Source organism: Antedon mediterranea, chromosome 8, assembly GCF_964355755.1.
Source record: "Antedon mediterranea chromosome 8, ecAntMedi1.1, whole genome shotgun sequence".
Classification (NCBI taxonomy): Eukaryota; Metazoa; Echinodermata; class Crinoidea; order Comatulida; family Antedonidae; genus Antedon; species Antedon mediterranea.
The window spans coordinates 19484806-19501942 of record NC_092677.1 but is presented as its reverse complement, the minus strand read 5'-3'; the positions used below and the strand labels follow the sequence as shown (position 1 = coordinate 19501942).

Below are 17137 nucleotides of genomic sequence, written 5' to 3'. Positions count from 1 at the left end.
ACTGATGAGTAGGCATTTTTTATTTCATCGGGGAATTCCCCTTGACGTTCGTAATGAACGCAAAAAATGTTTCTTATCGCGTATGTTTACCGGCGGAAAAAGCAGGCTACGATTGTGCGGTTTGCTAGCGCGCTATGAAGTGTCTTTCCGGCCAACTACAGAGTTGTCCTACTCATGAGTAGGCCTAGTTTTATTTCATCGGGGAATTCCCCTTGACCGCAAAAACATTTTTTTATCGCGTATGTTTACTGGCGGAAAAAGTATGCTACGATGGTTTTACTGTTTGCTAGTGCGCTATAAAGTTTCGTTTCCGCCCAACTAGAGTTGTCCTACTGATGAGTAGGCTAATAGATTAGGCCTATTTTTTTCATTGGGGCTTCCCCCTGACGTTTACCGGCGGAAAAAGTTGGCTACGATCGTTTTGTTGTTTGCTAGCGCGCTATAAGTGTTATTTCCTGCCAAACCAGAGGTGTCATTCAACATAAATGCTATGTGCGAGAGTACCATTTCCGGCCATCTAGGGTGTAAATTACCAAAAATCGCTTCGCCACAGCCCCAACCATGGTGGGCCTGTGACTCAAGTACTTAGTGTCGGAATGCCCCCTCCCCCTCGTGAAGCACGACGCTTGATTTGAATCCTGGGGAGAACACTGGATGTTTTTAGTGAAGTAACAAGGTGTAATTAATGTGTTAATTTTGACTGGCGGAGGACCAGTTGTAAAATAATAAGAAATATATAACATTTTTTAATCGTAATCGTTTCCTTCGTGCATGTTTACTTACTCAATGGCGAATATAAATTTCCCACGATGTAAACGAACGTAGAGAAACGATCCAACACAATGAACTAGGCCAACTAATAAAAATAATATATAGCGAACGCCCAGTTGATCCAGAAACGATCCAGACAAAAAAGATCATCAACAATTCATTCTAAATATAGTAAAAAACGTTCAGTCAAAAAGACTGCCGACAGAAGACCATAATTAATACAGACCTTAAATCTTAACATAGAATATATATTTATTTTGCCTATATTTTGTTGGTGTTCTAGCCTAGGCCTAGTCTTTTTTTTAATAATTCGCTAACCCAAGGTAGTATTAAACAGTTATACAGTAGTGTAGGCCGCCAAAACTCTCTCTGCGTGAACTGAAGGCCCAGGGGCCCAATGTCGTCTCGTCGGCGAATGTCCAGCCAAATTAGGATAACCGATGCGTAGGGCGTAGATAGGATTTTAAATAGCGAACAATACATTGTTTGTTTGCAATATTGCAATGCTTCTAAAGGCGAGGACAATGGTGTTTACTAACCCTACGAACCACCTTTCGATGGACGCGTAGATAATTATCAGGCCTAGCTAGGCTCACGTTGCCGTTTACGCCGGCGTTAATTTTAAGGGCTGTATATTTTTTACACAGACGAGCGGTAACGGTAAGCGGTAATTGTAAGCAAAAAACCGCATGGCTTTTCCCATTTACACAGCACGCAGAGTTCGTGAACGGAGTGGTGAAAAGTAGGCCTACGTGCGTGTGGGCTTTGAGGCTAATGCATGTTACAGTCACTGCTGGCCTGGATGTGTCAGTAGGCCCAGCACACACAGGCCTTTTGAGTTTTAGAGGGACTTGTTGCCTAATAACGTACTAAAATGTATATTTTTTTTCACTATCCTTATACGGACAATTAGTCGCGTCGTAGTTGTTTGCATTTCTGAATAAAAAGTTGCAAAACTAGGCTAGGTCTACTACGGCACTCGTATTTATTGTGGTCTTTGACTCGACAGACGCTAAAAAAAAGGTGTTGATAGATGACGTCACATCAATCATCAGTCGTTGATTGGCCAGAATCCACAATTACCGCGCGGTATTTTCACAAAATCGAATCTGTTTCGCTCAACTGCTCCGCGTTCTGTATAAATGGTCATAAGAAATAACATAGATTCTATTTTTGCGTTTTGCTTTTCAGCTCAACTTTACCGCTTATCGTTACCGCTCGTCTGTGTAAATTGGCCTTAACGGTGTCTAATACAGTATATCATTGATAACTTCGTAAAATCATGATAATTAACGTGAGAATTAACTTGATAAAACAAGATCCTTCCTGCAGGTTCATATAGAACATCATGATAAAGAAACTCACAATAATTTCTGAATGTGAACCCAGCTAGTGTCACATGTGTGATTGGCTTGGCAGTTGATGGATGGCTGTTAATTCGTGAAAGAAAGCCCTAATAAATGCTTTTGTTTAAATACTGGGTGTCATTATAAACAGTGCCAGGAGTATTAATTGTGAAATAACATTTGCTTTGGGAAAATGTTGTTTAAATTAATTTCAGTTATTTTAGATGAAATTCTCTAGGCTAGGCCCGGCCTAGGCCCTGATTTTCGGGGGGATAATAACCCATTTTCCGGGGGATAATAACCCATTTTCGGGTAGGCGGGGATCTGAATAGAAAATCTGGGAAAATCGGAAAAACACACATATTTCGGGAAACTTTGGAGCTCTGGCAGTCCCATCATATTTCCTGTGTAAAATTCTAATATTAAAAAAAAAACAAAAGAACAAATTAAAAATATAACATTATGATACACACAATGATGAATACAACAATATTATTTCTTTATTAAAAAATACGAAACTCATGTCAAACTAATGCAAATTATTATTCAGTTAGTGCGTGCTTTAAAGATGTATTGTCCCTTTGACTAATTCAAAACAAATAAAAAATGAAAGATTTCGAAAAAAAGTGGGTCATTTTGAAGTATCAAAATAGTTATTAAAGACCCCTTCCCTGCAATTTTGGACGTTTTTTGGAAAATAATACATATATATCACTTTAAAAACATTAAACCATGTCATTCCTTGTCTTAAATGTACGTTTTATGGTAAATTATGATAAAAAGTGAGAAACAATGCACTACCCAAGTAGCTCGCGGTGATCGACCTCTCGTGGACGGTCTTAGGCCTAGCCTAGCTAGGCTTAGTTTTGTAGGCCTAGCTGGTAAACATCGGTAACGTACGAACATCTTACGCTAGCTATATACCTAGCCTGACGTTGTATAGTTGCTGCATTAATTGTCTTTCTATTTTTGCCAGACTCCGTTGATACAAATTGGGGAAAACCCGGTATTTTCGCTGAAAAGTTAGGAGTCTTCCATTTGTTTTGGCAGGGATGTCACCACGCTGGTCGGCCCCGTCCAGCACTCAAAATTTCCGACCAGGATTTACAGGCTGCCGACCACCACTATTATTTATTAATCATTACGATATTTATATTAGGCCTAGGCCTTACTAAAATTCGTACTGAAACATTTTACCTAGCACATCGTTAATTACAGACAAGCTAGCCTCATATAGATAAGACAAAAGACTACAGCAAATGTTTCCGTGGTTACGTACGTTACTTTATTTCTATTTATACCTCCATGTTTATTTGTAACACAATACCAGGCCTACCCTGCCCTGGTATTCATTGTTACAGCTTGTGAGTCATGGCGAACAACGTGCTACACAGCACAGTGTACAAGTTTAAAGTTCACATAGCGACCATTCAAGCGTTTTATTTTGCACAGATTAAAAATACAACAAGTACGCAGTACTTTCTTATGCCACCGAATTATTATGTTATGCCATGTTTCTTATTTTGTGAATATTATATATGTTAAAAGTGCCAGTAAAATGAGATCGATTTACTGTAGAATGAAGTAAAAATAAAGCAGACAAATGAAAATATAAACTGTTTTTTATTTATTATTATTATTTTACTCTAAAAACACTGAATACATTAACACTAAAGAAAGACAAACAAATACGTACGGCACAAAGACAACAACAACAACCACGCGCGCAGCGGCAGGGGACTTCCCCTGCTAACTGCTATAAAACTTACTGGACTGGACGTCCCTGGATAACTTCAGGTTGCTGAACTTCAGTTAACCCATAAACACGTGTCTGTTCTTGCCGGCCATGCACTACATGCTTGCCGCACAGTTGTGAAACAACAAATCCGGAATTCGCGAAAGAACACAAACATATTATATCGAGCAACAAGTAGTAAGGTCTAGGCTAATAATTTATCTACAGTATTTGATTAGGGGTTAGGCCTAAATAAGGAAGCGCCTGTTTTTGTGGAATTCAGATTTTGGGGCATCTATCTAAGTCTTAGCTAGGCCTAGTGGTCGTAGTGTCCACAAGGCTAGCCCTAGGCCTGACGCGATCTATTGCTATTCATTTTGTAAGCGTTTTTTTTGTTTTCGCGAATAATAACGGCGACTCCCCGGTGGTACAAGGGTAGGCCTAGACCTGACGCAATTTGTTGTTATTTATTTTCATAATTCTTTATGTTTCGCTAAAATAACGACAAACCCCGGGGGTAAATTTGGCGACCGGCACTCCAAAAAGCTGGTGACATCCCTGTTTTGGCCTCACGATCGATCGAAAAGTGGGCGAATTACAGGTGAAAAACAAAAATATCAATCCGCGCGCAATGCATTTTGGGATTTATAGCGGGCCGCTATAATTATTAGAATCGACTTACTTTTCACATTTTTAACCGTTTAAAGACGAAAAAAGTTATCGCAATAGGACCATATAGTATTATTTTGACATTAAATTTAAATATAGTTTGTGATCTTAAATTAGATCTAAAAAACGTAGGGAAGGGGGCTTTAACTTTCACTAAAAATTAGTAGAAAAAATAATAATTTAACTGAAATACAGACGTTTTTTTGTTCAAAAAATAACTTTGACTTCCATCCAGTCAAAGTTTTCGATCAAAACTCTACTCTGTATGCATAATCATAAAACTTCCTCGCGATCTGTGTGAAAACACCTTCTCAATCGTGACGAGTTGTAAACAATCCTAATTAGGATTATGCATAATGCATACTCGTGGTTTGAAATCTTTGTTTACTCTCGCTCATGACGATTTTCCAGACGAAAACCTGTTAATTACGTAAACTTGTTGTTTTTGACTCAAATTTTCGACTTAAAGTCATTAACTTTAATATTACTTTGATATGGCCAATTTAAATTTAGAATATTTTTACCTTCATTTTTTTGTGTTTCAAGGGACAATACATCTTTCGCCGTGGCTAAAGATACGGTACCGTATTCTAACTTCTAAAGATACGGTAAAATTGCATTACGTCATAACCAGCCAATGGGGTGCTGGGACGTGTGACGTCATCGTATAAGGACTTTGTGGATTTTTTTCATATCGCGAAAACAGCCGCATTTTCTTTATGCTTTATATTTATCGCTATTATCGCCGTCGTGTGTGACAAAAACTAAATGTAGCCTACGTCTGTTATTATTATTGAAAAGCCAAAACATGTTGATTTTAATTCTAGAATACAGAAAACCGTTTCAAAAGAGGCCTAGGCTAGGCCTACTTACTACGCCTACTATAACCTCATTATATGAGTTTGCTTGTGTAGGGAAAGCGATGCCAGGCTGGGGCCAGCTGCATGTTTGCGCTGATTTCTGTGACTCGTTAGCCCTGGGGCTACTGTCTAAATCATAGTATTTGAGGGCCCCTTTATTGTCCGCATTTGCTTGTTGTTTATGATCCCCATTGTAAACAAAGTTTAATAAAAAATATAGGCCTAAATAGGCCATTTGGAATAAAAATAAAACCCTCATCTGCAGCGCACACACCCCCACGCAGCCTGGCGCCGCCGATAGGAATTCTCTACACAAAACAACAGAGACGCGATATGAAAAAAAATCTCAAGTCCTTATACGATGACGTCACACACGTACCAGCACCCCATTGGTTGGTTATGACGTAATGCAATTTTACCGTACCTTTAGTAAACAGAAGTTAGAATACGGTACCGTATCTTAGCCACGGCGTACATCTTTAAACATTAGTAACTAGCCTAGGCCCTTTACTTTATAGAGCGCAACCATTTACTCTATAGAGTTATGTCCTGCGAGGCCTCCATCAAACTTTTATTAGCAGACCTAGCAATGATTTTGGATCAACTGCCGTTTTGGCTCCGGAGTTTTCTTTAGGGTTATTCCATTATTAAAGTGGGGGTGTGTGGTTATGAATATTGTGTGCAGGTACGTCAATAGAAATGACATTGAGAGCCCTCTTCTGTCAGTTGACTGGTTCCCGGTCTACCGCCTTGTAATTGACTTAATCATGATCGAATTCCAACAACTTAAGAATATACAAAATGTTTACATATAACAATGTAGATCTATCTAATAATGTCTTTATTTTTTTGCAGATAAAGGAGGATCATCAATAAAATAAAATGATAAAAATTCCAGGCATTTAATATACGGTTTACTGATAAAATATAATGTACCAATGAAATAAACCTTGTGTTCTGAAACATATTTTAATAACTTTTGCCGGCCTAGCGCCTTTGTGTATCTAAATCTATCTAAATAATTAAGTTAGTACAGTATTAACAAATAAAGGGTTAGGGTTATGTATAATAAAATGATAGAAATGAGGCATTATCTAATAATGTTTTTATTGATTTTTTTTTCTGATTTTTATGGTTTTAAAATTCAAGTACCGTTTTTATAGCGTTATGTATCCTGTAAATGCTAACCTAAAAACGTTATCTGAATGTTTCTTTTTACGTTATAGAAATGTAATAAAATAACGGTTATAGTGAACCTAAACATTAACCAAACACTAACATTAGAAAACCACTATGTGTTTGCTGGACTGCCACAATGGAACAATAGACCTAGGTATGTTAAACAAAGAAATCGCGTCAAAGCAGGGTGGAGACGGAATTTTAAGACAAAGGCGTTCTATACAAATGCAAATCATTCATGTATACTTTTTACAAATTTTGTTTAGTTTCTTTATTAAAAGATTTTGATATGCTGTTATATATAAATATTCTAATACATAGAATAGCAAAATTATCATAATACATAGGATAGCCAAAAATAAACCAAACATAACAACAACAAAATTAAATTGACAATGTACTTTTATTTAGAAATTCATTTGAATAATATAAATATTTTTTATTAAATTACATCATTATTTACTTACAATTAATTAATTACTTAACTTACATTACAGTAACTTAATAAATGGTACATAAAATTACTAAATAATTGCACATAAAATGCAGGTTATAATAAAGACATAAGTATACATTATAATGGTACAGGTTATAAATATTTAAATTACGTTTTTTAAATGTAATTATAATAATTAATGATGAGAACACTTACGGTTACGAGTAGACATGTACATTGGTACATTACAGTACGAGCAATCCTTGGCAGTTGGATAAAAACCCCTTCGTTGGAAAAAGTCCAGGTAGTCATCAAATCCATTAAACAAATGTGGTCCTATCTTCGGCAGCATGGTCCTTGGTTTAAATCGCAGTAAAATCAAATCGAGAACGCAGTAAAATATCGGAGTTGTAGGCCTATAATATAGTTGAAATTTTTTCGAAAAATGAGTGATTTGAAGACAACTGATCTTGGTTTATAACATGTGCCATATTTTAGTTTGTATACATAGCTCCATGTCGGCATGAGTGATATTGTTATGCTTTATTATGTAATATTGTAAGCTTCAATGAGACACCTTTGTGCAGCGATAAAAAAAAAGTAAAACTATGCTACAGCGGTTTTTGTTTCTTAACCTGATTACATATATTTTATTAATATTTATTCTTCCCAACCATTTTTTTTTAAACTCAAAATTTAGCTTTTTCATTCAAATTGAAGATTGAATTTAATGAAATTGTATGTACTGTACTGTTTAACAAATCAACATAACGGTACAATAGGTTATGATTATTTCAAACCAAAATAGGTAGGTTTTTAAGGACTGATTTATCTTTAAAAAACGCCTAGAAATAAAAGAGAGAGAGAGAGAATAGCAATTACGTGTTGGAATAATACAGTAGTAACGGTACAATATATAATCATTTTGGTAAAGAAAATCAAATACTAGGTTTTTTAAGGTCTGATTAAACCCAAGTGTGACGTCTTCTGGAAGCAGGAATTTAATATTCATAATTAGGTGATCATTTAGAATAAAATGATCACCTATTGTTATTGTATCAAATCTTTATTGGTTATCCGCAACGAGGTTGCTGATAACCTCTTGTGATTGTACGAAATCATAATCAACATCAACTTTTTATTTCTCTTCTTTCTTTCTGTATGATTTTTGTGCAACGCTTTTCTCTGAAACTTGCAAACATAACATTTTGTGAACTATGTTAACATTTTGACATTTGTGTAACGTCGTCAAGTGAAGCTTATATTAATTCATATAAAAATTAAGCCTATTGGATGTTGTGACGTTACCGTATGGCCAGTTGAAGTTAAAAAGTATTTTTTTCATCGCTTTCGTAAAAGTTATACAATTTTTAAATAGCGCGCACCGCCCTTCTACGTGCCAAATTTTCTTCCAATTGTTATATTTTATTACTCAATTCATTATCTTTCGATATTGTTATCTTCAAGTTTATTTTGACAACGTCATCATACCAAAAAATTAGAACATGATGTGGGTCCCGTAATTTCACCTATGCTACACTGTATATAGATATACACGGTACAGTATATACTGTACATATTGTATATGGCATATAATAGGCACAACTCAGCACTATAAGCGTATAATAGGATGGCATACATCAACATTTTCCGATTGTATGTTAACGTAGGTGCATGTTTAAAAAATATGAATGTCAATAAAATGATAAAAATGATCACCTATAATTCGTCAAAGTGACGAATTAAATTCTAGTTATTGGATATCAAACTGTCTATTTGGTCGTCTTGAGCCTCAAGAGAATAGCAACTATGTATGAGCTGTAATAAACAGTAAGTACAGTATAGAAATCATATATCGACTAGCATTAAAATTACAAGTGGGAGTCTGTGATACTGTGAAAAATTTCATTTCAAAATTTTAGCAAAATTGCTAATCAAACTGATTTAGTCGAGAAACATAGTTTTGTATTGTATTTTTTGCTACACAATTTTCGAAATGTGTAGCAATAAGGTTGTTTTGTATAGCTTTTTGCTATGCCACACTGGCGAAATTATTCCTTGTAGTAGATAAAAGAGACGTTCAAAACAGGTTAAAAAAGAAAATCATAGTACGGTTATTATTGTACAGTATATTAATTAAACAAGCTGAACATTTTATATAGTGATTTAATACGCAAATAATGTTTCTACATTTTTTTTACTGCAGAGTTTACGTGAATTTCTGTCAGCATTGATCATGTTGTATTCCACCACCAGATTTGCATTTGTATAGAACGCCTTTGTCTTAAAATTCCGTCTCCACCCTGCTTTGACGTGATTTCTTTGTTTAACATACCTAGGTCTATTGTTCCATTGTGGCAGTCCAGCAATCACATAGTGGTTTTCTAACGTTAGTGTTTGGTTAATGTTTAGGTTCACTAATAACCGTTATTTTATTATATTTCTATAACGTAAAAAGAAACATTCAGATAACGTTTTTAGGTTAGCATTTACAGGATACATAACGCTATAACGGGTACTTGAATTTTAAAACTATAAAAATTTGAAAAAAAAATCAATAAAAACATTATTAGATAATGCCTCATTTCTATCGTTTTATTATACATAACCCTAACCCTTTATTTGTTAATACTGTACTAACTTAATTATTTAGATAGATTTAGATACACATAGGCGCTAGGCCGACAAAAGTTATTAAAATATGTTTCAGAACACCAGGTTTATTTCATTGGTACATTATATTTTATCAGTAAACCGTATATTAAATGCCTGGAATTTTTATCATTTTATTTTATTGATGATCCTCCTTTATCTGCAAAAAAAAAAAAAAAATTATTAGATAGATCTACATTGTTATATAATTATGTAAACATTTTGTATTATTCTTAAGTTGTTGGAATTCGATCATGATTAAGTCAATTACAAGGCGGTAGACCGGCAACCAGTCAACTGACAGAAGAGGGCTCTCAATGTCATTTCTATTGACGTACCTGCACACAATATTCATAACAACACACCCCCACTTTAATAATGGAATAACCCTAAAGAAAACTCCGGAGCCAAAACGGCAGTTGATCCATGATTTTTACAAAGCTAAGCTGGCGATGGGTTTATGAAGGTTGCTCAATATTAATTGATTAAAAATAGTTATTTATAAATTATCGATTTGTAGACAACTAGGCCTAGGCCTAGCCTAGGCCTACTAGGCCCTAGGCCTAGTTAGGCCTGGCCCTAGTGAGTAGGTTGGATGAAGATTTTGAGTAATTTTAAGGGGTGGGTACGAAACTTCATTAGCGCCAACTATCCGATAAAAACGTGAATCAGTGGTACAAACAATAATAGTTAAATGAGCCAACCTTTTCCATAAGGCCAAACACTGTTTGTTGCAGATCACCACCAGCTGACAAATCTTCCGTTTCACCGAGCTCCTCCATTTCTTTCACGCTTGGTAATCCAGTGGGCCTGGATTTTTTCGCTCTAAATCTCTTGTTTCTCTTACTCTTGCCCATCGTCGCCGTCAATTACTACATAACAGATCATTGGCACTTCATTTACCTTATTAAGTACATTTATTTTTCAAATTAAAAGCAATAATTGTTGTACAGTACTGTGACTCAACGGTACTCAACAATACTCGTTCTCTCCCTCACACAAACGCACATGTTTTGTTACTACCTGAACTATGGAACGCCGTTATTGCCTTCTTTGGCTCTTTTACCATTCCGCCCTTTACCATTTGGCTCTTTCACCATTTTATACGGCTCTTTCACCATTACGTTCAAAAAATAAAAATAAAAATCTTTCAGTGCTTTTACTTTTCGGCCCTTTTCACGTCTCAACAAATATGACACCGGGTAAATGAGAAAATGTGCCTAGTCTAACTTGCTCAAACTTGCCCAAGTACACGCGCGGCACATTGAGTCCGAGGCAGGTCGTTTCCAATAGGTGAAAAATACGCGATATAGGTCTAAACTAGGTGGGTGTCACGAAATATTTGTAATCTTAGGTCTTGGGTCTTAGCTTTCGTGATCTTAGGTCTTAGGGGGTCTTAGCTTTCGTGGTCTTAGGTTTCGTGACACCCTAAACTGGGTATATAGAAACAGTGTATAAAATATAGAATATATTCACACGAATCGAAAAAGTTTTGATTGGTTGAACAATTTTTCACCTATTGGTGGTGTTGGGACGAAAACAACCTCCTGCCTTAGGACTTGATGTGCCGCGCGTGTACTTGGGCAAGTTTGAGCAAGTTGGACTAGGCTCCATACAGCAGTCACATTTTCTCATTTTACCCGATGTCAAGGGTCATATTTGTTGAAACGTGAAAAGGGCCGAAAGGTAAAAGCACTGAATGATGAAAGCACCGAACGTAATGGTAAAGGGGCCGAATAGAAAAGCACCAAACGATAAAAGAGCAGTATGAAAATGATGAAAAAGCCGTATGAAATGATGAAAGAGCCGTATGAAATGGTAAGAGCCATATGAAATGGTAAAAGTGCCGAACGTAATGGTAAAAGTGCCGAACGTAATGGTAAAAGATAAAATGGTGAAAGAGCCAAATGGTAAAGGGCCGAATGGTAAAAGAGCCGAAGAAGGCAGTAACGGCGTTCCATACTGAACCATATTATTCACACAGCAGCAGTGAATTCAGAAACAAGTCTATTCACACGGCGAGAACATAATTTTCTCGGAATCGGAGGGAAATCGATGCAAAATTTGCTCCATTGAATACTGTACACGTTCACGGAGGCTGAATAACACTCTTCACTCATGAATAATAAACAGTTCATTAAGTCACTAATATCTGACCGTCTGTTTACCTCTCATCATAGCCTATTATATATAATAGTCAATTGACTATTATTCCTCCATGGTAATTGGAATAAAAATAGTAGGCCTAGGATGTCTATGTATCTTAATTGTAACTGATTACAGTATCTTAGCAAAGAATATATATCACAAGAATGAGTAATCCGCGATTTTCCCTGTAACAGTACCTGATGTTGAAACACAATGGTTTGTAAACTCTTTACTACAGTATATTTTATGTTTATTTTTATATACCTCTTTATCAACTCAAACCTATGATACCGTAGGACAATTTAATACAGTACCTATATTACCATGTTGGTAATGATTTTTCTTTTATATTTTTGCAAACAGTTTAAGAACCTGTATCCGTCATATAATGTATTGTTTTGATGTATTATGTTAAATTGGATGCACCACTTCTGTGTGTGCCACCGATGCAAAGGTGTCATTTCCTAATAAATTAATTAAAAGTAATATTGTCCATGTGGTAGGGCGCCGCCATAAGTGTGGATGTATCTGGGATGTATACAACTTTTTGTGACGGTTTCACTAATCAAAGGCTGGACCACCGGTAGTATTTTCATGATAAAAAATGTTATCAACTACATGCCAACATCATGTTAAATACTATTTGGATATTTAATTGTTCGTTTTATGCAATTTATTTAGTAAAAACTGCCGTATAAACAGTTTGCTTTATCAACCGGGCGCTACAATAGCGTGACCGGGCGTGTTGGTGTTTACGCGTTTTCACGTAGGATAGTTTAATAATATTCCTATATTTAACTTGTTTCTGGTAAAACAAATAAATGTTAATGACATTTAACATTTTATCCTATTAATAACATGTATTTTATACTAATTTATATCATAAAAACAATACTTAATTTACCGGGCGTAGAGTAGTACGCGGCAATGGTAAAGAATAGGCCAGTGCTGAGTAACGATTTGTTGATTTTGGTGTTGCTGTGTTAGGCCTTTTTTGTGAACTAATTTAGCATGTTAGTAAATAATTGTCTGTAAAAGTGAATGTACACTAGTTTGTTAATAAATATGTATTATAAAATAGTTTACAATTGCGAAATATATTATCATAATTCTATTTAATGTGACATGTATAATATCTATTAAATCAAGTCTTATTTAGTATGTATACATCCGCCCTTATGAGGGCGGGCATCACTCTCCGGAGCTCTCTGTTACAAATTTCTCATGCAAAAATCGCGGAATACTCATTCTTGTGATATATATTCTTTGATCTTAGTATTCGTCTGGAGGCCCTATAGTGAGCGGCATTTAGTTGTGTTGGCTTAATAATAATGCAATGGAAGACACGTCTATCCCAACTTGTGTTGTGTGATAGGCCTACTACTACTGTACCAAATAAGGAATTGTGATCGATGTTAATTATGTCATACGAATCGATGTAGTCTAAAGACAATGATTCCATCTGAAACTACACTGTTTTTGTGAGGTATCATAATAAGACCTTTCCCTAAACCCTTCCTGAATAAATCTGGGTAGGCCTAATAATCATAACAGTGAGTGGTGAATCAATTCACGGGGAAAAAATGAAAATTAAAACATCTTTTGATCATCGATTCCAATTCGTTCATTTGCTCGTTTGCAAATTTCTTGTAGGCCTACGTGTAATTTTGCAGGTTTCATGTTGTTGAAATAGTTGTTATTTTACACTGGCACTTCTTCATTTAAAAAAATAGAATCTTAGAACAACAGCACATTTAGTTGGAATTGAATAACCAAAAGAGATGATCATGCTGCAAAGTGCAAGGCGTTGAGATATTCAATCTATTGTCTGTAAGAATCAAAGAAATATCAAAAATAGTGGCAGACTAAAAAAAAATGGATTTCTTTCAAATTTTGCACTTGTATATGTGTTGAGAGAAATCAAATATGAAGTATTTTTTATTTCACACATATATTTCCATGGCAACGGGCAAATTGGTGTTTTTGACAAATTTTGTCCTTTTTAAAGGTTTTTTAAAATGGATATTGATAGTACTTTGATGAACGATATTTTTGTTTTGTTTATTTGATTATAAAAAATAATTAGTGTATGCATAATAACAATGCATTGTGTATCTGTTTCATATTTTTTTTTAAATTTTGATTTCATACTTTGGGAGATACCATTTATTTAAAAAGGGGTGTTTTTCAGTTTTTATTAATTGCTAAAAACTACTTCACCATAACGCCCAAAGTGGTGTTTTTTTAGCTGATTTATTACAAATAGGTAGTTCTAATGTTTAATAAGTGATTTCTAAAATAAAATACTGGGGTAATTTTGGGTAATTTAAATATCTACAAGCAGTGTTGCCAGAAACATGGGCATTTTTATAAAAAAAAACATGGTAAATTATTAAAAACATTTTATTTTCTTTGATTTATCTGATTTTAAACCCATTGGTCAGAACAATTCTTAATGTTTTATATAATTCTAGTTGTGCCCATTCCACATGACCATCAACCACCACTTCCGACTCCCCACACAACCCCTGTTGTGTGATTTTTGGGATTCAGTAGATACGTAAATTTGGGAAAAATTAGTAAAGCTATGTAATCAATTGTTTGTAGTCATGAAACCCCGTAATAAAAAAATTGTACTTAGTTACGCATAGAAAGAGTTGCTAAAACACACTATAGGTAACATGTTGATGTCAATTGACCTCAATGTAAAATGTAATTATATTTTTTTCATGAAAACCCCATATTTTATTTTTTTTTTAAATTATCCTTTATAGTTATATATAGAAACAGGTTTTAAGATAACACTAAAGGTCAATTTTTTACCTTTATTTAGATTTGTCAAGACTTTTTTCTGAGATTAATAGGATTCAGTAATTAAAGTAAATTTGGGAAAAAGTAGAAATGTAAAACTAAGTAGTATTTATGAAAACCCCTTATTTTAAAAATATTTTCGCATAGAAACAGTTACTATGGTAAAATGTTGACCTCATTTGACCTCAAAATGAATGAATTTCCAAGGTGAATGAGTTTGTCATCACTTTATGATTATTAGAATGCAGTAGAAGTAAAATTGAAAAAAAGTACAAATGCAATCAATTCTTTGTATTCATAAAAACGTCATTTTTTTAACGTTTTTTTAAAATTTCTTTCCTTAGTTACACATAGAAATGGTTGCTAAGGTAAAACTATAGTTAAAAAATTAAATTAAAATTAAATTATCTTGTAAATTTTGATAAAACATTAATATTTGAACTAAAGTGGGGACCTGTCCTGTTTTGACCTCAAATGACCTATTTACATGTTCAGATTTTTTGGGACGTCTTTTTGTATCTCTTTACAAAAAATAGATGTCAAAACTAAAAAAAAAACCTGGAGGCAATTATTTCAAAGTTTAACATTAGTTTCCATCAACTAAATATTTCAATGCAAAATACTGTTTTTTCTGGCAATTAATTGAAATAAACCTGGCAACACATTCTCGTATTTTATCTAAACTATTCGTATGACTCTAGTAGCATTATAGTCTGGGCTCCAGACGGAATTTTGTAAAAATATAAATATTTTTGCACATATGGCGTTTCATACGTGTATTACTGGAGTTATTTTCAGACAAAAATCGCGGTCGAAATAAAAACAAATAATTTTTAAAAAAGACAATAAATACAGACTTGGGGCAAGTCTAGTAGCATTATGACAAGCCAAATATATATTTTATCATTGGATTAGCCATATTTAAATATTTATTCTTGTGTTTTGTTTATTGCCTTTTTTTTATTGTATTTTTTTGTATTTTCTGTATTTCCCTGGCAACACAAAATCTATGTACAAAATTTACCCCAGTTTTTTTTTTCGAGATTATTGTTGAAAAACCTATTGACTATCAAATTACAAAACCTCATTGATATAAAAACACCACTTTGGAAGTTATAGGTACGTTTATGAGGTATACTTTTATAAAAAAATATTTTTTAAAAACACCCCTTTTAAAAATAATGGTATGAACCAAACTCCATTTTGTAATTTTTTTTTTCTACATTAAATGGAACTCAATACTTAGTTGTTTACACTGATATAAACAAAAACTGTATACTGTAAGTATTTCTGGTTAAAACAAGTATACAAGTTTGTACTTTTTCACTATAGAAAATCTGTGAAAAATGGCAAAAACATCAACATTTGGATAATTGACCGTTGTCATGGCAACGAAGGCTAAAAATTAAAATGAATGTTGTAGATATGCTTTTTATTGAAGTGTCTATTCATGGTAAAAATTTGAGAGAAATCCATTTTTTTATATCTGCCACCAAATCTTTGATTTTTACAGACAATGGCTCTTAATATTTCTCTATATTTTTTGTGTCATCGGCAAACATTTTGGCTGTCGATTGCATCACATTTGGCATCTTTTGTAAAAAAAGAATTAGGCCTAACACGATACTCTGATTCATTAGACTATAGAAAAGCAATGCCTCTTCAAATTGTTTTCAAATATATATAAGTAAATGTAAACCATGCTAATCAAAAGCTATGTTTACCGTACAGCAATAACATTTTTACCGATCGTCATACAGACATTTTTAAACTTGTTCTATCATACACTTATTTCAAAACCAACATTTTGTCTATAAATTGATAAAATACTATTATTTATCTTTTCTCATTTGTTTACCTTTCTCTCTTTCATAGAGAATATCATATTCATTTTTAATAGAATGCCTTGTGATTTTAGCCTCTGCCACTACATTATTTTGTTTATAAATATGCTGCAAAGGTACGGTATACAATCAATTAGTACATTTCTTGTCCAATGATCATGTTTATAAAAGACATCTCTGTTTCGGGCGCCCAAAATCGTTAATAACATTTTTTTGACGTCATCGTAATAATAAAAAAACATTTGATGACGATAACCTGAAAATGATGTAGTTATCGTACAAATAAATATATTATATATAAGATATATAAAATATAAGAGCTAGAGAAAAAGAACAGGTAGATGTAGACTACTTATGTACAATATGTGTATTAATTTGTTTTAAAGGAATATTTAGACTTAACGTAGCTGCAGAATCTTACTCACAATGAGGTTGAGGAAGAGGAGGAGGAAGAAGAAGACAATTATGAAAGCAGTGCATATGGTAACAAGGCCAACAGCCATAAGTCGCGTGCTAAAACGCATAGTGATACCGGACCGACAGACAGACCGACATAGTGAACTATAGAGTCGCGTCCACGTGACTAAAAATGCGACTCTTAAACTCCACCATACATGGTAAGTGAACAAACAACAAGTCAAGTCAATACAATTGTATAAACTATTAACGGTCATTATACCTTTTTA

General features: G+C 34.1%; 1 protein-coding gene across 2 annotated transcripts in view; it reads right to left on the bottom strand.

Annotated features, from left to right (window-relative positions):
- The window catches only part of LOC140057081 (HEAT repeat-containing protein 3-like), an 86710-nt gene extending 75997 nt beyond the window's left edge, over window positions 1–10713 (bottom strand). For both annotated transcript variants that reach the window (XR_011846870.1, XM_072102616.1), the window contains exon 1: window positions 10353–10713. Coding sequence is in view for 1 of the 2 variants with exons in the window: in XM_072102616.1 (XP_071958717.1) it covers window positions 10353–10505 (153 nt within the window). In the remaining variant the exon portion in view is untranslated. The remainder of the gene's footprint in view (window positions 1–10352) is intronic.
- Between the last annotated feature and the right edge of the window lie 6424 nt (window positions 10714–17137).